Source organism: Brassica napus, chromosome A7 (assembly GCF_020379485.1).
Source record: "Brassica napus cultivar Da-Ae chromosome A7, Da-Ae, whole genome shotgun sequence".
In the NCBI taxonomy this organism is placed as follows: Eukaryota; Viridiplantae; Streptophyta; class Magnoliopsida; order Brassicales; family Brassicaceae; genus Brassica; species Brassica napus.
In genome coordinates, this window is record NC_063440.1 from 16,352,921 (window position 1) to 16,372,132 (window position 19,212).

Genomic DNA, 19,212 nt, shown 5'->3' on the forward strand with positions numbered 1-19,212 from the left:
ACTTTCTAGCTCCTAGTTCATGCGAACACACACGAGACTTTACATAATTGAATTACTTTTATATATCAGGTAGTAATCTGTGCTGTACAATTTTTTTTTATCAGATCGAATGTATTCATTAAGTTTTAATATTATTGATAGAAGTTGTCTTTTATCAATATTTATTTTCTTCTTTTATTTTTTTGTGCAGATCTAATGTAATTATAAGTTTAAAATCATTTGATTTTAACAATTATTAGTTTGTGATCTACAAATTAAAAACAAAGAAAGTCATTTTTTTATTTCGAAATATACTAATTGATTATATATGTATTACGAAAATAGTTTTATGAAATAATATAGTATTTTTCTTGAATTTTAATATTAATTATGTTATTACTATTTAAAATTTGTATTTTAATATAACATTTTATTAGTTAATATTGTTGTAATGTTTTTATATATGTGCTTAGTTATTTACAAAATTTTTATGAATTCAAATTAATTATGACAAATATAAGGATCATAAGATAAAATATAAATGGTTTTGATCTAAGTTTGAAGTTTTGTTTTTGGATAAACTTCAAATATAAAATTTTAGAAACTTTAAAATATATTATTGTTTTGGAGATGCTTTTGAAAAAAAAAGACATATTGACGTCGAGTTAGGGTTTCCTCTTTACTTTTGCCGACTGAACTCGTCATTTTGCACTTATTCACGTGGAGTGTTTCCACTCATTTTCTCATTCAACATTATGGCTCCGAATGGTAACTGCGGTTTGAGCGGTGCGGGACAAGCGATTCAACTGTGGTGCGGTTCTGACAGTTATAAAAATGTATAAATATATAGTATATATAGAGATTTTTGTTACTGTTAATTGCAGGGCGAGACGGGACGATGGTCACCATTCGAAGCCTATATCTCTCTTATCGATTAATCAAAGCGTGTTTGAAATAACTCACAATCTGACTTTTTCATGTTTTCAAAACCGACAAAATTCCGATTCAACAAATTTCTCTATTTTCTCTCGGTTAACGAAATAAAAATGAAAATTTGTGTTGATGATAAGAAGATTGAGAGGAACTATTATGGCTTCGAATGGTGACTATCGTCCCGTCCCGCTCTGCAGTTAAGAGTGACAAAAATTTCTACATATACTATATATCTATACATTTTTATAACTGTTAGAACCACACCGCAATTGAACCGCTTATCCTGTACCATTTAAACCGCAGTCACCATTCGGAACCTATATATATATTAGTTGAAACTTTATAGTTTTTTTCTTCCCGATCAAAATTTAATGTGACACTAGTGTCGCCACGAGTCTGTCCACTGGCTCTACAATAATTACACGTCCACTGGCTCTACAATAATTACACATTGACGAAAGCGATTGCTAATGCAAATCCGTAAGGATAGAGCCATAGAGGAATAGTAGTCATCGACATGCATGAAACTAGAAAGATTTCGATGGTTCCAAGGAATCAAGAATGGGTCCATCTTCCTCATTATTATAACCAATTTGTCACCATCGTTACATCCAGAACAAAACTCAAATTATAATGCAATTTGTTGTTACAGTTTGAAACTCTGAGCTGTTAAAAAAAAACTTTTTAAGAGAATTTCCATTCAAAGCGTACCATTAACTTGTAAATTGCAATATAAACAACCATTTCAAAGCATATTCTAAATTTTATTTTAGATTCTTTTTAATTAACAAGTTGCCGTTCAATTCTGTTATGTGAAAACGAAAACTAGAAAAAAAAATCAACAAACCAATTAATGTGATCTACAAACTACGCAAAACAATCGATGCATTTAATATGTGAATTGATGATACAGCAGTCTCCAATATTTGTTTCTGGGTTTTAAGCAGCCTCCAAGATTGAATGTGTAACAATCAAGGAAATTTTCAAATAAATTTGTTTGGTCTAGCGGTTCAATGCGTCATCTTGACCATCGTTAAACAATTCGCCTCGAATTATTTTCCAATGTCCATTGTCGTAATCAAACCTTCCAATTCGGCCTACAAATACAATGGTAATAGATTCTGTCTTTGAGGCTTACTAAAGCAACCGTACATGTAAACAAAAGTTACACTGAAAATATGTATGTTAGAGTCATGGTGTTTTAATCATTACAAATAGGATACTAGAATTTATAGGTCTTTACAGTACTCAATTATAACTAAACACTAAAGTTATTTTGGTTTAGTGATAATTTTATTGATGACGAACTGTACTGTTCGTCGACTATTATAAATTTAGTGGTTATCAGTTTGGCAACATCGATGTTTGGAATTTCGTTTGCAGTTGATGTGGTCGACTCGAAGATGGTATACAAGAAAAACATTAATACACAAACAAACAAAACTAACTATATTAAAAGGATAAATAGGAGGTAACAAACGTACAATATAAAAATAAAGACAAAATCAAACAAAGGAAAATATCAAAATACTAGTACGTGCGCGCTTCTACAAGATCCCACGACGTTCTTCTTCAGCTCATGAATCATCCACATGTTTTTCCTATATAAATGCATATCCAAACTCCAAATAAGAAACGTCAACCCCTAATTAAAACCTGCAAAGCTAGTGTTCTTGTCAAAGAGTTAAATCCGATTTCATAATATATAAAATGGGAATTAAACTCAGCCGTGATCATTCAACTTCAGCAATCCACGACAACGATCATCACCAAGATCTTGAAGACCAGAAGATGAAGACGAAGATTGGTGACGGTACGAGTCAAAATCAATCAATCAACTTCAAGATTCCACTTCATTATCCAAAGTATACAAAGAGTGATTATGAGAAAATGCCAGAGTGGCAATTGGATCAGCTTTTGAGAGAGTATGGCTTGCCGATCATCGGAGACTCCAACGAGAAGAGGAAGTTTGTCATCGGGGCTTTTCTCTGGTCGCCGGAGAAGGATCACTAGATGTTATGATCTGTGTAAGGCATACTGTCCTTATTATAGTGTCTTACCCAAAAGAAACTTGTTATATATGGTGATTGTTTCTTTTTGTACTGGTTTAAATAAATGCTAACACATGATTGAAAAACATCATCTTAGATGAAAATGGAAAGTTATCCAAAAGATGTAACCTACTCTCTCAAGACTTGAAATTTTCTAAAAAAAATGCACAAGTAGGTTTAGTATATATATTGGGTCAATATTAGGCCCATTAACAACCCAAATATATAACCAATCATACGCTGTCTTCTCATCCAACTTTTCCCCAAATCTAAAAACCCCAAAAAACACACACATACAGTGGTCAGGTCATGGCGTCCGGCAAGGATTCCGACCGTACCTTAGGGTACATGACCCGGAAGGATACTGAAGTCAAGCTTCCACGCCCGACTCGGGTCAAGAACAAGACCCCTGCTCCCGTTCAAATCACCGCCGAGCAGATTCTAAGGGAAGCTCGAGAGAGGCAAGAGGCCGAGATCCGTCCTCCTAAGCAGAAAATCACCGACTCCACCGAGCTCTCCGACTACCGCCTCCGCCGCCGCAAGGAGTTCGAGGACCAGATCCGCCGCGCCAGATGGAACATCCAGGTCTGGATGAAGTACGCCCAGTGGGAGGAGTCCCAGAAGGACTACGCGCGCGCTCGGAGCGTGTGGGAACGCGCCATCGAAGGCGACTACAGGAACCACACGCTCTGGCTAAAGTACGCCGAGTTCGAGATGAAGAACAAGTTCGTCAACAGCGCCAGGAACGTCTGGGACCGAGCCGTCACGCTTCTCCCTCGCGTGGACCAGCTCTGGTACAAGTACATCCACATGGAGGAGATTCTCGGCAACATCGCCGGCGCTAGGCAGATATTCGAGCGGTGGATGCAGTGGTCACCTGACCAACAAGGCTGGCTCTCCTTCGTCAAGTTCGAGCTTAGGTATAACGAGATCGAACGGGCCAGATCCATCTACGAGAGGTTCGTGCTTTGCCATCCCAAAGTTTCGGCTTTTATCCGATTTGCCAAGTTCGAGATGAAAGGAGGGGAGGTCGCTCGTGCGAGGCACGTGTACGAGCGCGCCACGGAGAAGCTTGCGGAGGATGAAGAAGCTGAGACGCTCTTTGTGGCGTTTGCTGAGTTTGAAGAGCGATGCAAGGAGCCGGAACGGGCTAGGTTTATCTACAAGTTCGCTCTTGATCATATCCCTAAAGGGAGAGCTGAGGATTTGTATAAAAAGTTTGTGGCGTTTGAGAAGCAGTATGGTGATAAGGAAGGGATTGAGGATGCTATTGTTGGGAAGAGGAGGTTTCAGTATGAAGATGAAGTGAGGAAGAACCCTTTGAACTATGATTCCTGGTTTGATTACGTTAGGCTTGAAGAAACTGTTGGGAACAAGGATAGGATAAGAGAAATCTATGAGAGGGCTATTGCTAATATTCCACCTGCCGAAGAGAAACGATACTGGCAAAGATACATTTATCTCTGGTGAGTTTATTCTTTTTCAGCTTTGGTTTACTGATTTTTGGTATTAATGTCATTGGCTTCTTGTTAAGTTTGCTGTTTGAGTTTGATCATTGTTTGCATGACAAGATTAAGTTTAGTTATCATCTTTGTCCAGGTTTTAGCACATCATACTCCCTAAATCTCTTGAAACTTGCATTATGTGGAATGCTATTGCTGCTTGTCTTTTATTAGCAGTATTTGGTTCATTGGTTGTGTACATGGTTTGCATAAGATGTTGATCATGCTACGCATAAGTCATAACGGCATAAGAGGGTTTAGGGTTTAGTTTCCTTTTAACTCGACTGTTTGGGTTTGGTTGTCTTAGGACTTAGGCAGATATTAGTTATTAATTATGTTGATCATCTTTGCCGAGCATCTAGCACATTCAGGTCTCTAATAAATTTATTGAAACATATTCTTGCATTTTGTGGAATGCTATTGTTTGTTGTTTATCTGTCTTTTGTTAGCATATTTGGTGCTGCAATTTACTGAAACGCTGACATTGATGTAACTAATTGGTGTAGGATTAATTATGCATTGTATGAAGAGATTGAAACTGAAGATGTGGAGCGTACACGAGATGTATACAGGTACGCCTATTCTGAAACTTGTAAAGTTACATTCATTTACTTTTCACGGAGGCAGTTTAGACTGACTGTTTGTATTCGTCTTTACCACAGAGAATGCCTCAAGCTCATTCCCCACTCCAAATTTTCCTTTGCTAAAATATGGTTGCTTGCTGCACAGTTTGAAATCCGGCAATTGAATCTGGCCGGTGCTCGGCAGATATTAGGCAACGCTATTGGAAAAGCTCCAAAAGATAAGGTAATCCTAAAATTTGTCTGAACATTACATGTGTTTCATTTCAACCATATACATGGTTTACTTACGTTTGATGATTTTTTTTCTTCCTCGACAAACAGATATTCAAGAAGTACATCGAGATTGAACTCCAACTGGGAAACATAGATAGGTGTAGAAAGCTTTATGAGCGATACCTGGAGTGGTCTCCTGAGAATTGCTATGCTTGGAGCAAGTATGCTGAGCTAGAGAGGTCTCTTGCTGAGACTGAACGAGCTAGAGCTATCTTTGAGCTGGCAATATCTCAACCAGCTCTTGACATGCCCGAGCTTCTATGGAAGGTACTTTTTCTGTCTAATACATTAAAAGAATCGAGAAACCTCAGAAGACTTCTGAATCGATTGATCATTAAACTCTCTATTATTGTGTGTGTGTGTGTGTGGCAGGCATACATAGATTTTGAGATAGCAGAAGGTGAATTAGAGAGGACACGAGCTTTATATGAGCGACTATTGGACCGCACAAAGCATTACAAGGTGTGGGTTAGTTTTGCAAAGTTTGAAGCTTCTGCTGCGGAACAAGAAGAAGACGAGGAAGAGGAAGACCAAGAAGAAACAGATGCTATTGAACGCAAGAAAGAGTGCATCAGACTCGCCAGAGGTAACTTTAAAACTACGTGTTGTTATGTAAGTTTTAATGATTCCTTGTGACATGTTTTAACTGTCGAGTCTCTCTCTATTTTGTTATTTCTCTACTCAGCGATTTTCGAGAGAGCCAACAGCTACTACAAAGATTCTGCACCAGAGCTGAAAGAAGAAAGAGCTACACTCTTGGAGGATTGGCTTAACATGGAGACAAACTTTGGTAATCTCGGGGACGTGAGTGTGGTACAATCTAAGCTCCCGAAGAAGCTCAAGAAGAGAAAGCCGATCACAAGAGAAGATGGCTCTACAGAGTACGTTTTGCTTGCATATATATATTTCCCGAGAATGTGATACTCGTATGTGATAATCGGATGGTAAGCCTAATGATTATTATTTTTGGTCATTGGCAGGTATGAAGAGTACATTGACTATCTATATCCAGAAGAATCACAAACAACGAACCTCAAGATTCTTGAAGCTGCTTACAAATGGAAGAAGCAGAAGCTTGCTACTTCTGAGGAGGAGTACGATTAACTAGAACTAAAACAAAACTGTGAGTTTGTGTTTTGTATGTTTTCTTAGTTCTCTGTACATCGCCACTCATCCTTTATGATTTAGCAGTAATCTTGTTATTGTGTGTGTTAGCCAAAAAAAAAAACCATTCTGTTACTGTTTATGTTCTTTTTTTGTAATAAACCTTTGGGTTTACGTTTTTCCGGTTTAGAAAATATGGGACATAATCTTTTGTTATGATCACGGAAATTGCAACAGTATAAAGAAAAGTTCGGTGGAGGGACAAGGCTCTGATTATTAATACACATGCTAGCTAGTTAAGGGATGCACAAGCAGCAGTTAAAATCAGGTAATAGGAAATTTATACTCCCACCCTTAAAAAACATTTTTACCGCATATGTTTTATTAGTGATGGTTGAATAATAGTAGACCTAAAAGAAGAAATACATTTCGATATTTGTCAAACTCATTAACGCTGAAGTCTCGCAAAACAAAATTAGTGTAACTTGGAGGTCAAGCCATATATATGTACGTATACCACGTGGGAGGGTTAACAGCCTAAGCTGGATGAGTGGATACTGAGCCAAATACGTCTCTTGGCCCAATACATCAACGAGAGATCATATATAGTTGGGTATTTTCGTAATTATAGCGAAACTTGAATGGCGTTTGAGAAAACAAGTAGTGCCAAATTTTGAGGGAAATTACAAGACAAAAAGAAACACCTTTCTTTTGATCAAAAGAAAAAAAAAACACCTCCTAATTTTGTAATTATGTTTTTTTATTTATAACTTTTTTTTTAAAAAAAGTATGGCACTTATACTATCAACCTCTCGTTTGATCTGTGACTCTCATTCCATTTAGCTTAAAAACTATTTTATCTTCGAATAGTCAGATCGTTGTTTCAATTTCAGTTTTCTCTGCCGGAAGGACGGACGGAGAAACAATATTAGACCCTCCGGTCAAAAATAGTCTCCAACTTCAGGTACTTCTCTTTTGTTTAATTGTGGTATGGAATCAAACGGTGGAATGTGGAGCCCACAGTTGCATGTTTATTATTGTTTGTTAATCCCTCACCTTCCTTCTGGGGCCTGTTTCATTTTCATGACAACCATGACGTTCGTTTCATTTTCATCCTCTTTAAACACACACACACACACACACACAAATTCCGATATTAAACAAGTCCATTGTTCTACAATTTATTTATTTATTTCTCTAGTTTCTGATATTTAGGTCTGCGTTCTAATGTTTACTTTGGAACCCTAATGAGTCGTGATGCACAAGTAAGCTGCAAAAAAGGATGGATGTGTCCTATTTTTTCATCCTGATCCCTTATGATAATTAATTGTTAGTTGAAAAGCTTGCTTGTGATAAAAAGGATTTGATGAAGAGTACTAGTTTCAAATTATGTTATGTGTGCATTCAGAGCCGACTCCGGGCCCAAACAAATGAAGCATGTGCTTCTGGTCACCAACATAATAACTATTTTACCGGTCATATTTTCATAAAAATTCCTTATGGCCTAGTGGTCAGATATGTTCTAATTCTTTACGGGAAGGCTGGATTTGAATCCCTCAATACTCATTTTTATTTTTGGGCTCGTGGCTCTCAAATGTCTAGGACCGGTTCTGTGTGCATTGATTCTAGGATCATATGTACTTACATCCCATTCCCATGACGTTTCTGTTTACTTGCTTCTTTGTGTTTATTTTCTTTTTACAGAGCTTCTTCTTGCTTTTTAATTTCAGTTACAATTTTTTTGTTACGTCCATATTATTTTACCACTTCATAATTGGAAATTGTTCTTGTGGTCGAGAGGACTAGATTCCAGTTTGTTCTCAATAAATTGATTCAAGGATCATGTTGTATTTTGCTTTTTCTATTTTGGGTTAACTTGAATGTCAAGTTAAAAGAATGCTACTATGTTTGTCTGGATTATATGCAAATAATAAAATGATTTTTTTCTTCTCAGAGTTTCTTTTACCGTTTGATCCTTCTTTTTCTGTGATTAAGCTCCTGAGCATTATAAATCAAAAAATGGAGGAGGCAAAAGAAGGTAAGTAAGAACTCTGCTTACAATGCTCATTAGTTTTAAGATTATGATGAGGCAAATGTTTCCAAAATCTCTCTCCCTATATATATGTATATGTTGCTCTACATGTGCAGAAGTGGAGAAGAAGGTTTCTACACTCTTAAAGTATATCCAAAACAAAAACAAGATCCCAAAGGTTGCCAAGAAGGAGCTTGTTGGGATCGTCAACGACCTTCACGACCAGTGTCAGCTGCTTTACTCTGTATATCATCATGATTTGGAGAGTGGTGGAAGAAAAGGAAAACCGGGTCCTGCTGCTGCTGCTTCTTCATCGAGGTCTAGTTCGGATTTGGATTACTTTTCTTCAGAGGAAGTAGATATCAGCACCGGTAATGTTAGTGAAACACTGAGCTCAGATTATGCGGCGATGCTCAGAAAGATACAGGAGACAGAGTCAACAAATGAAGATTTGAAGAGACAGGTGAGCAGTCTGAAACAGGAAATGGAACAGGCGGGTAATCTCATAGGCAAGAGAAACGAGGACAGAGAGCATTTGATGACAAAAGGTGAAGTTGCATTGTTGCGTAACCAGAAGGATGAGTTAGCATCGAAGCTGAAGAAAAAAACCGATGAAGCTTCGGAGATACATATGAAACTGAAGCGTTTGGAGGGAGAAAAAGAGAAGCGAGCTAAGGCCGAGATGAAGATTGTTGAAGAAAAGGAAGCTTTGAGGAACAAAGTTGAGAAACTTGACCATCTTAGGGAAGAGAATCACAAGATGCATGCAAGAATAGTGGAGCTTGATTCATTACAGAAGGAGAGACAGATGAAAAACATTGATGAGATTGAAGATAAGAGTAAGAAACAAGAAGATATCATTCACCGGTAATAAACAACAAAATATTTGTATTTTTATTAAGTTAGCTTGAGTTAAAATGAAGTTTGTGTGTTACCATTGAGTTTTGATTGGATGCAGGCTATCAATGGAGATCAAGGACCAAAAGAAACTTGTTAAAGAACAGAAAGACGTTATTGACAAGTTCTCAGAGGATCAGAAGCTGATGAAACGTTGGTCCATTGGTTCGAAGTTGAATACCAATCTTCTCGAGAGGAAAATGGAGGAACTATCTGAAGATTTCCAGATGAAAATGGAAGATCGTATCCGGATACTGTACAGGAGGATCCATGTAGCCGAACAAATACACTTGGAGAGCAAGAACGAGTACATGAACACACAAACACAAGGAAACAGAGGAGATCTCACTGTCTCTGAAACCCAATTCAAGAAAATCAAAGATATAGTGGAGAAAGGGCTTGCCGGACCAGAGATGGTAGTAAAGAAGCTGGAAGAAGGCGATGAATTAACGAACAAAGTCACCAGATTAGCTAAAGAGATTGATTCAGCTAGAAAGTGGGTGCATGAGAAGAACAGCAAGATGAAACATGAGGTGGAAACTCTGGAAGCAAAGCTAGAGTGCAGTGAAGCACAAGAAACTCTGCTAAAGGAGAAGCTATCGAAACTAGAGGGGAAGCTTGGAGAGGAAGGAACAGGGAAGCTGAGTGTAGAAAAGGCTATGAGAAGAATCAAAAAGCTTGAGATTAATGTGAAGGAGAGAGATGTTGAGTTGATGTGTTTGGGAGAAGAGAAGAGAGAAGCCATAAGGCAACTCTGTGTCTTGGTTGATTATCAACGTTGTCGATATGATGATCTCAAAACATCCATTTGTAAGGTTGCCCTTCAAGCATAAACTTCTCTTCTTCTTTTCTTCTTTGTTTTTCTGGGTCTTTACAATTTGTATATATTATAACTCTAAAAACACTGTATATATGTTGAAAGATTTGAATATTTTTCATTGATGTAAATAAATATTTTTGTAAACAAACATATTCCGACCTAATAAATCTTTTCATTTGTAATGTTTGACCTTCATCCACTAAACTCTATTTTTGTTAGAAGCATACAATTACTACACGTTTTAAATGAGAAAGTTATGTTGAGTTTTAACATAAAGGATGGATTATAAGTTCATAACGAGTGAGGGCATATTTGTTGCTCAAAGAATGCAGGAAAGCGTTAACCATGAGCCAATTCATAATCCATGGGTGCGTGCCCCCAAGAACAAGACAAAAAGTCAAGATGTATATATATTAGTGGTGGCAGAAGCGTAAATAAAATGTACAACAGTCAAATGATATTTTGACAGCCATGACGTGAAGCAAAGAAATTGCGACAGTGGCAGAAGCGTAATAATCCGATAAAGAAAGGAGCGTTTGTGGAAGACAAATTTTCCCAAAAAGAAAAAAAGATTCTCTCATTCGTTCGTCTCCTCAAAAATTGAAAAAACAAAATTGTATGTGCTCCTAACTGTTCTCCCACATAAGTCCAAAACCAAATCACTTTATTCTTCTTCTTCAATCTCTCTCCCTCCCTCGCATCGATTTTCAATTTCGTAATCTTTTCATCGTTGAAACACACAGAGATAGAGAGAGAGAGAGATTCTCCTCCTCCTCATCTCTTTCGTTTCTTCTCGATCGTTTCTCCCTAGCAGTTCCGTCTCCAGGTACAACTTCTCGATGATTTTGGCAGCTTCGATTTCTCCGCGTGGTTTTAGATTATCGTTGATTTGAGCAAGTACTTAGGTCGCTTGATCATCTAACATAACTTTCTTTTTCTTCGTTGATGATGATTATTTTTTTACTGTTCTTGTTCATACCTTTGCTTCTTTTTTCTTCTCAAATTATTTCAGATTATTCTAATTTCACATCTGATCATTTGCAGTTAATCGATCATACAGAGGTTATCGCTGATCTCGCAGTTTCGGTAAAGAAGCGATCAAGTTTCTAAGGTAAATAAATGTCACGAGCTTCCCTTTTCACGCTTGCTTATTTTGCTATCTGAAATTGATACATTAGAGATTTTGCTATCATGTTACCAAGATTTGTCATTAAGCTTCCACTAATTAACTGTTTTGAATCCTCGTAACTTTTTTTTCCCACAAATTTATTCCTCAGAATTATACATTGATCTTTTCTCTTATCCATACAGGCTAAACCCATTAAGTTGATTCTGGATCTTCCCTGGAGCTCTAAGGAAAAGGGGTAAGAGAAACTAGAATCACCTCCCTATATTTACCGTTTTGCTAGGCAGTAAATTCCTTTCTAAAATATACTCCATAATATATGCTTATTTAAGATCGGATCGAGATTGGTTTATTTGAAACAGTATTATTTATGTAGTTTGTTACATAAGAACAAAAAGTAACAACTCATATTTTCTGAGCTGTCTTTTATCGTTCTAGAGGTTTGTGCTTTTCCTAACTTGCTGAGGTGGCTCCACATGATATTTCTTGTCTCACCCAACCATCAGTTACCAACTTAGACCCGGCGCTGTAAAGGGATTAGCGTTAATCCAAATTCTTATTAATTTACGTTTATAAGTAAACCTTAGGGAGTGGGAAATGAAGTGATGAACAAAAAATAAAAACATTACTCTATAAATGGAGTAATCCTTTTATTTTTTGTTCATTACTCTATTTCCTACTCCATTTTCTCAATTTTAGAGTAAAATATAGAGTGGAGTTGGAGATGCTCTTAGCACTTGGTAAGAAGTAAGAACTAGTAAGAAATACTGAATGATTTTAAGATTAAGGTTCGGACCCATGATGATCTACCGATATTCTTTGCGGGACCCACAATACATTATTGCCTGTATACCTTGTCAGAGTTCTATAGTATTATATTCTCTCTCTCTCTCTGCTGAAACCAAGATGCGGATCTATGCAGCCAAATTTATCATTAGTTTAGTAATGTGTTAGTACTAGTATTATATATATATTTACGGGAATGAATGTGAAAAGGATGGTACCTCTTTTCTTATTTAAATAATGGCATTTAATTTGTACAAGTTTGTTCTGCTAATCTTAGCGTTTCTTCTGATATGTTTCTCTGTGTATTGTCCACAGATGAATGAATACTGGGTTCCCAAAACCTCTAATTGTTAAGTTGAACAAGTAATTGGAGAGACGGAAGAAAAAGTTATGAGAAAGCACCGGTTTAGAGAGACCTTGAAGTCTTTCTTTGAGCCTCATTTTGATCATGAGAAAGATGAAATGCTTAAAGTAACCAAATCTGGTAATTTTCCTACGATACTATGTTTTGTTTCACATGTCCAATGAAATCCGTAGCTCTTGATTTGATAAATACTTACGTGAAAAGTATTTTCATCATCTGGTGCAGAAATAGATGAAAAGGTGAAGAAAATCTTGGGAATGGTTGAGAGTGGAAACATCGATGAAGATAAATCTAAAAGACAAGTGGTTTCAGAGTTAGTGAATGAACTCCACAAGGAGTACCAGTCTCTATATGATATAACGGGAGAGATTAGGAAAAAGGTCCACGAGAAAGGAGAAAACTCTTCTTCATCGAGCTCAGACTCGGATTCTGACCATTCTTCGAGGAGGGAGACCAAGAAAAATGGAAAAGTAGCGAAAGATGACTTGAAGCAACAAATCGAAACTGCGGATCATGAGATTGCTAATCTGAAAAATAAGTTGACAACGAGTGTTGAAGAAAAAGAAGCAGTAGATTCCGAGCTTGAAGCAGCTTTGGTGAAGTTAAAAGAATCAGAAGAGATCATCAGCAATTTGAAACTTGAAACTGAGAAGTTAGAAGGCGAAAAGACAACAGCTCTGAGTGATAGCAGAGAACTACTTCAGAAACTGGAAGTTGCTGGCAGAACAGAAACTGATCTGAACCAGAAGTTAGAAGATATGAAAAAAGAAAGAGATCAACTGCAAACTGAGATAGACAATGGTATCAAAAGATTTCAAGAAGCTGAGAAAATTGCAGAAGACTGGAAAACAACGAGTGATCAACTCAAAGATGAAGCTACTAATTTCAAGCAGCAGCTAGAAGCAGCAGAACAGAGAGTTTCTGATCTGAACCGCGGAATGAGTAGTGCAGAGGAAGAGAACAAATCTCTATCCTTGAAAGTTACGGAGATTTCAGGTGAGATCCAACAGGCACAGAACACCATACAAGAACTCACTTCCGAATTGGGAGAGGTGAAAGAAAAATACAAGGAAAAAGAGAGTCAGCACTCTAGTTTGGTGGAGTTACATGAGACCCATGAGAAAGAATCATCCAGTCAAGTGAAAGACTTAGAAGCACGAGTAGAATCATCAGAGAAGTTGATTGTAGACTTGAACCAAAACTTGAATAATGCAGAAGAAGAGAAGAAACTGCTCTCTCAAAGAATCTCAGAAATCTCTAACGAGATACAAAAGGCGGAGAACACCATACAAGAACTCATGTCTCAGTCTGAACAGTTGAAAGAGAGCCACAGTGTGAAGGAGAGAGAAATTTTCGGTTTGAGGGACATCCATGAGACTCATCAGAGAGAATCATCCACCCGTACGAGTGAATTAGAAGCTCAACTGGAATCCTCAGAGAAGCGGGTCTCAGATTTAAGTGCGAGCCTGAAGGCTGCAGAGGACGAAAACAAAGCTATCTCCTCGAAAAATGTTGAAACTCTAGACAAGCTAGAGGAGGCGCAGAAGACGATAAATGAACTCATGGCTGAGTTGGAAGAGTTGAAAGACCGACACAAAGAGAAAGAGAGCGAGCTTTCTAGTCTGGTGGAGGTACACGAAGCACATCAGAGAGATTCAACAAGCCGAGTAAAAGAATTAGTACAAGTGGTGGAATCAGCGGAGCAACAGGTTGCAGATATGAAACAGAATTTGAACAATGCGGAGGAAGAGAAGAAACTGCTCTCTCAAAGAATCTCAGAAATCTCTAACGAGATTCAAGAGGCACAAAACACCATACAAGAACTCAAGTCAGAGTCTGGACAGTTGAAAGAGAGCCACGGTGAGAAAGAGAGGGAACTTTCTGGTTTGAGAGATATGCACGAGACTCATCAAAGAGAATCAACCACACGAGTGAGTGAATTAGAAGCTCAACTAGAATCATCAGAACAGCGCGTCTCAGATATGAGTGCGAGTCTGAAGGCTGCAGAGGAAGAAAACAAAGCTATTTCCTCGAAAATATTGGAAACTACAGACAAGCTCGAACAGGCACAAAACACAATTCAAGAACTAATCGCTGAATTGGGAGAGATGAAAGAAAGGTACAAGGAAAAGGAGACTGAGCATTCCAGTTTGATGGAGTTACATGAGACCCAGCTTAGAGAATCAGCGAGTCATGTCAAAGAATTAGAAGCTCAAGTGGAATCATCAGAGAAATTGGTTGCAGATTTGAACCAAAGCCTGAACAATGCAGAGGAAGAGAAGAAACTGCTCTCTCAGAAAATATCAGAAATTTCCAACGAGATTCAAGAGGCGCAGAACACGATACAAGAACTCGTGTCTGAGACTGAACAGTTGAAAGAGAGCCACAATGTGAAAGAAAGAGAATTTTCTGGTTTGAGGGACATCCACGAGACTCATCAGAGAGAATCATCCACACGCACGAGTGAGTTAGAAGCTCAACTGAAATCATCAGAACAGCGGGTCTCAGAGTTGAATGCGAGTCTGAATGTTGCAGAGGAAGAAAGCAAATCCATGTCTTCCAAGATCTTGGAAACTACAGACGAGCTCAAACAGACGCAGAACAAGGTACAAGAACTAATGGCTGAATTGGCAGAGTCGAAAGATATACACATACAAAAAGAAAGTGAGCTTTCTAGTTTGGTGGAGGTACACGAGGCACATAAGAGAGTCTCATCGAGTCGAGTGAAAGAATTAGAAGCACTGGTGGAATCAGCAGAGCAACGAGTTAAAGATTTGAACCAGAGCTTGAACAGTGCTGAGGAGGAGAAGAAAATCTTATCTCAGCGAATTTCAGAAATGTCGAATGAGATTAAGCAGGCGGAGAACACCATACAAGAACTCATGTCTGAGTCTGGACAGTTAAAAGAGAGCCACAGTGAGAAAGACAAGGAACTTTTCAGTTTGAGGGATATCCATGAGACTCATCAGAGAGATTCATCCACTCAACTGAGAGATTTAGAAGCGCAACTGAAGTCATCGGAACAAAGGGTTTCTGATCTGATTGAAAGTCTGAAGATTGCAGAGGAAGAAAACAAAACCATGTCGACTAAAATCTCAGATACTTCAGGGGAGCTCGAAAGGGTACAGATCACGTTACAGGAACTCACAGCTGAGTCAAGCAAACTGAAAGAGCAGCTTGCTGAGAAAGAAGCAGAACTTGTACATCTGAAAGAGAAGGAAAGCAAATCACAGTTGCAAATAAAAGAACTAGAAGCAACAGTAGCGACCCATGAGCTGGAGCTACAGTCAGTTCGTGCTCGTACAGTAGATCTTGAGACAGAGATTGTAGGCAAGACCACTGAAATTGAGCAACTGGAAGCGCAAAACAGAGAAATGGTTGCTAGAATCTCGGAACTTGAGAAGACAATGGACGAGAGAGGTACTGAACTCACTGCTTTAACCCAAAAACTTGAGGATAACGAGAAGCATTCATCGTCCACAATTGAGAGTTTGACAGCTGAGATCGATGGCCTACGGGCAGGACTAGATTCAGTGTCTCTTCAAAAGGAGGAGTTAGAGAAACTAATGGAGAGCAAAGGCAATGAAGCTTCAATGCAGATTAAGGGTTTGATGGATGAGATCAATGGTCTGGGCCAGAAAGTGGCGTCACTTGAAAGCCAGAAAGCAGAACTTGAGATCCAACTTGAGAGGAAGTCCGAGGAGAGCTCTGAATATATGAGTCAGATTACAAATCTAAAAGATGAGATCATAAGCAAGGTCAAAGATCACGATAATATTCTAGAAGAGAGAAATGGTTTATCTGAGAAGATCAAGGGTCTTGAAGTTGAGATAGAGACTCTACAGAAACAGAGAAGTGAGCTTGACGAAGAGCTAAGAACTAAAACAGAAGAGATCGTTCAAATGCGCGATAAGATTAACGACGCATCTGCTGAAACAGTGGCCTTAACAGAACAGATCAACAATCTGCAGGATGAACTTGATTCACTGCAGGTGAAGAAGAGTGAGACCGAAGCAGAGCTTGATAGAGAGAAGCAAGAGAAATCAGAATTGTCTAATCAGATCATTGATGTCAAAAGAGCATTGGTAGAGCAAGAAACTGCTTACAATACACTGGGAGAGGAACACAACCAGATCAGCCAACTGTTAAAAGAACGTGAGGAGATACTTAATAAGCTAGCAGAGGATCACAAAGAAGCCCAAAGATTGCTGGAGGAAACAGGTCATGAAGTAACATCCAGAGACTCAGCAATCGCAGGTCATGAAGAAACGATGGAGAGTTTACGTAACGAGCTAGAAATGAAAGGAGAGGAGATAGAAACTCTCATGGAGAAAATCAGTAACATCGAGGTTAAGCTTCGTTTATCGAACCAGAAACTGAGGGTAACTGAACAAGTGTTAACAGAGAAAGAGGAAGCTTTCAGGAGAGAAGAAGCTAGGCACATAGAGGAACAAGCATTGCTTGAGAAAAACCTTAAGGTGACTCATGAAACATATCGAGGTATGATAAAAGAGATGGCTGAGAAAGTGAACACAACACTTGATGGGTTTCAATCAATGTCGGGAAAAATCACGGAGAAGCAAGGGAAGTACGAGAAAACGGTGATGGAGGCATCTAAATTACTGTGGACTGCTACGAATTGGATGATTGAGAGGAATCACGAGATGGAGAAGATGAAGAAAGGGATGGAGAGGAAAGAAGAGGAGATAAAGAAGCTTGGAGAAAAGGTAAGAGAAGATGAAAAGGAGAAGGAGACAATGAAGGAGACTTTGATGGGACTTGGAGAAGAGAAAAGAGAAGCAATAAGGCAATTATGTATTTGGATTGATCACCATAGAGGTCGCTGTGAATATCTTGAAGAGATTTTGTCTAAGACCGTTGTGGCTCGAGGGCAAAGACAGTCGCAGCGAGCCTAAGAGCTCGTGCAGTGGTCGGAGACAGTACGGTACGTTGCATTTCTTTCCCTCCTCACATGAGTGCGAAGAATGTATATGTGGTTCTTAGGTTTTGGTCAATCAAGAAGTTGAACTTGTGGAAAACTTCTGGTCGAGAGGATATTTTTGGTGTGTTTGTGTTGGTGTAATTTTGTTGCATTAATATTCGTTGCCCCTGTGTTTTTGTTGCTGTTGTTTTTGTAAGTCAAATTGTTTGTATTTTTTATTACTGTGGGAAAAGTTTGTTTGGTGGTGGGATTTAATGGGAATAAAGGGCATTACAGAAATGAATTTGATATTTTACTTCTGGAGGGGTGCATTGTACAGAACGAATGATTAATGTTGTTGGTAAAATAGTATTTTTGCCTCTTTGCTATCTGCTAGATACTCCATTATTAGATAATTGTTGTTCTTGGTAAGAAAAGAATATCATGCATATACTATTGAGCCTCCCGCATTGAATTCATTTCGAGCTTTCTACACTCCATATATCACACAATGAGACCACTGTGCTGTCTAAATATTTTTGGGTGAGTGATAGAGTGAAATCGTTTGATATTATGAATGGGGGACAATCCTCTTAGACTTGGTGTTCATACTTTTAAAAAAAAATGGGTTGCAAACGTATTTTGTATACAAATAACAGAAACTTCAATAAAAACGTGTTTGTTTGCGTCCACTATGCAACAAGACGAGAACCAATCAAACTGCAACTTGCAAATCGATGATGTTACGTTTTCAAACTTTCACACGCCCTCTTTTTGTGAGTGTGTTCATACTTCGTACTAAGGTAGTTCATACAGCAAAATATATTTTTAAGAAATCAAAAGGCGTTGTGATTACACCTCTGATTTTGATGTGAGATCATACTTCAAATTGGTGTTTCATCTCAGTCACTTCTTATTTTTCTTATCTATTCGAGTCGGTTATTTGTTCCAATTCTTTCAGGGATAAGAATTTTGCACTCAACTATATACTTATAAATTTTCAGGTTCGTTTTCGGATCTGCTGTTTTTGAACCGGATCTGGTCTGGGTTTTTGGATCCATATAAAATTCCCAGGCCGAACTAAATTTAACCGTCAAAATATTTGAATAGGTTTTAGTTTACAATATTTGGGGTTTTTAGATTTATTCAAACTGAACCTGAATACATAAAAAATCAAAAACCAAGAATGTTTGGAGAAAACTTATGTGTGCTAAAGAAGTTATCTCACGAATTTAAGGTATGAAATCATTTTTTTTTCTAGATCTGTTTGTCATAACGCAAGTCTTCTGGATGTAGAAGACTTACACGGAAGTCTTCTGATCAATGCAAATGTTAGGTTTGTAATTGACTTTATGTAAGTATTTTTGAGACGACTTATCTGGAAGTCTTTCGGTTTTCTTTGTTTTAAAAAAAAATTGAAAATCCCAAAACGATTTCTATGTAAGTTGTCTAAGATAAACAAATTAATTTTGCATTTAACCGTTAATTTTGCATTTAACCGAATTGTGTCAGAAATTTGATTTTTCCTAGACAACATACAAAGAATCGTCTAAAGAAAAATAAAACTTCAATGTTTAATTTTTGTTAGACGACTTTTATGTAAATCGTTCGGGTTACTTTTGCAATTGAAAAATAAAATTTAAATATTTAATTTTATCCGGATGATTTCCAACTTCAAGTTCACTTAGAAAAGAAAAGATAGGGCCTCACTATTTTTTTGAGACGGTCCTGGTTAGTGCAATATTATCTTTTCATTATCCACAATAATTATATATATATATATATATATATATATTTGGTCGAACCATGTTACGTACTTGGTGGATCTATATTTTCAAAT

At 37.8% G+C, this 19,212-nt stretch overlaps 4 protein-coding genes across 6 annotated transcripts; all 4 read left to right on the forward strand.

Annotated features, from left to right (window-relative positions):
- Nucleotides 1-2,616: 2,616 nt before the first annotated feature.
- Nucleotides 2,617-6,645, forward strand: LOC125576576 (crooked neck-like protein 1). Its single transcript, XM_048736966.1, has 7 exons — nt 2,617-4,429; nt 4,972-5,037; nt 5,128-5,272; nt 5,371-5,589; nt 5,695-5,908; nt 6,008-6,203; nt 6,303-6,645. The coding sequence occupies exons 1-7, from the start codon at nt 3,273-3,275 to the stop codon at nt 6,424-6,426; spliced, it is 2,121 nt and encodes a 706-aa protein (XP_048592923.1). The 5' UTR covers nt 2,617-3,272; the 3' UTR covers nt 6,427-6,645.
- Nucleotides 2,623-3,067, forward strand: LOC125576579. Its single transcript, XM_048736970.1, has one exon. The coding sequence runs from the start codon at nt 2,623-2,625 to the stop codon at nt 2,923-2,925; it is 303 nt and encodes a 100-aa protein (XP_048592927.1). The 3' UTR covers nt 2,926-3,067.
- A 25-nt stretch (nt 6,646-6,670) lies between the features above and the next one.
- Nucleotides 6,671-10,286, forward strand: LOC125576577 (COP1-interactive protein 1-like). 2 transcript variants are annotated; one of them, XM_048736968.1, is made up of 5 exons: nt 6,671-6,754; nt 7,320-7,390; nt 8,381-8,464; nt 8,575-9,325; nt 9,417-10,286. In XM_048736968.1, the coding sequence occupies exons 3-5, from the start codon at nt 8,446-8,448 to the stop codon at nt 10,186-10,188; spliced, it is 1,542 nt and encodes a 513-aa protein (XP_048592925.1). In that variant the 5' UTR covers nt 6,671-6,754; nt 7,320-7,390; nt 8,381-8,445; the 3' UTR covers nt 10,189-10,286. The 2 variants fall into 2 exon arrangements, with proteins under 2 accessions (XP_048592925.1, XP_048592924.1); XM_048736967.1 differs by lacking the exons at nt 6,671-6,754; nt 7,320-7,390 and having other exon boundaries at nt 7,911-8,464.
- Nucleotides 10,287-10,748: 462 nt separating this feature from the next.
- On the forward strand, nt 10,749-17,754 carry LOC125576575 (COP1-interactive protein 1-like). 2 transcript variants are annotated; one of them, XM_048736964.1, is made up of 5 exons: nt 10,749-11,001; nt 11,220-11,286; nt 11,487-11,539; nt 12,403-12,571; nt 12,677-17,754. In XM_048736964.1, the coding sequence occupies exons 4-5, from the start codon at nt 12,478-12,480 to the stop codon at nt 17,365-17,367; spliced, it is 4,785 nt and encodes a 1,594-aa protein (XP_048592921.1). In that variant the 5' UTR covers nt 10,749-11,001; nt 11,220-11,286; nt 11,487-11,539; nt 12,403-12,477; the 3' UTR covers nt 17,368-17,754. The 2 variants fall into 2 exon arrangements, with proteins under 2 accessions (XP_048592921.1, XP_048592922.1); XM_048736965.1 differs by having other exon boundaries at nt 12,406-12,571.
- The last annotated feature ends 1,458 nt before the right edge of the window (nt 17,755-19,212 follow it).

Excerpts from the sequence above, each read along its gene's own strand:
- LOC125576576 (XM_048736966.1), top strand. The coding sequence starts at position 3,273 with ATGGCGTCCGGCAAGGATTCCGACCGTACCTTAGGGTACATGACCCGG. Across the intron at positions 5,273-5,370 it reads GAAAAGCTCCAAAAGATAAG|ATATTCAAGAAGTACATCGA; the intron begins GTAATCCTAAAA and ends CTCGACAAACAG. Across the intron at positions 6,204-6,302 it reads AGAGAAGATGGCTCTACAGA|GTATGAAGAGTACATTGACT; the intron begins GTACGTTTTGCT and ends GGTCATTGGCAG.
- LOC125576577 (XM_048736967.1), top strand. The coding sequence starts at position 8,323 with ATGCTACTATGTTTGTCTGGATTATATGCAAATAATAAAATGATTTTT. Across the intron at positions 8,465-8,574 it reads AATGGAGGAGGCAAAAGAAG|AAGTGGAGAAGAAGGTTTCT; the intron begins GTAAGTAAGAAC and ends CTACATGTGCAG. Across the intron at positions 9,326-9,416 it reads CAAGAAGATATCATTCACCG|GCTATCAATGGAGATCAAGG; the intron begins GTAATAAACAAC and ends GATTGGATGCAG.
- LOC125576575 (XM_048736964.1), top strand. The coding sequence starts at position 12,478 with ATGAGAAAGCACCGGTTTAGAGAGACCTTGAAGTCTTTCTTTGAGCCT. Across the intron at positions 12,572-12,676 it reads GCTTAAAGTAACCAAATCTG|AAATAGATGAAAAGGTGAAG; the intron begins GTAATTTTCCTA and ends CATCTGGTGCAG.
- LOC125576579 (XM_048736970.1), top strand. The coding sequence starts at position 2,623 with ATGGGAATTAAACTCAGCCGTGATCATTCAACTTCAGCAATCCACGAC.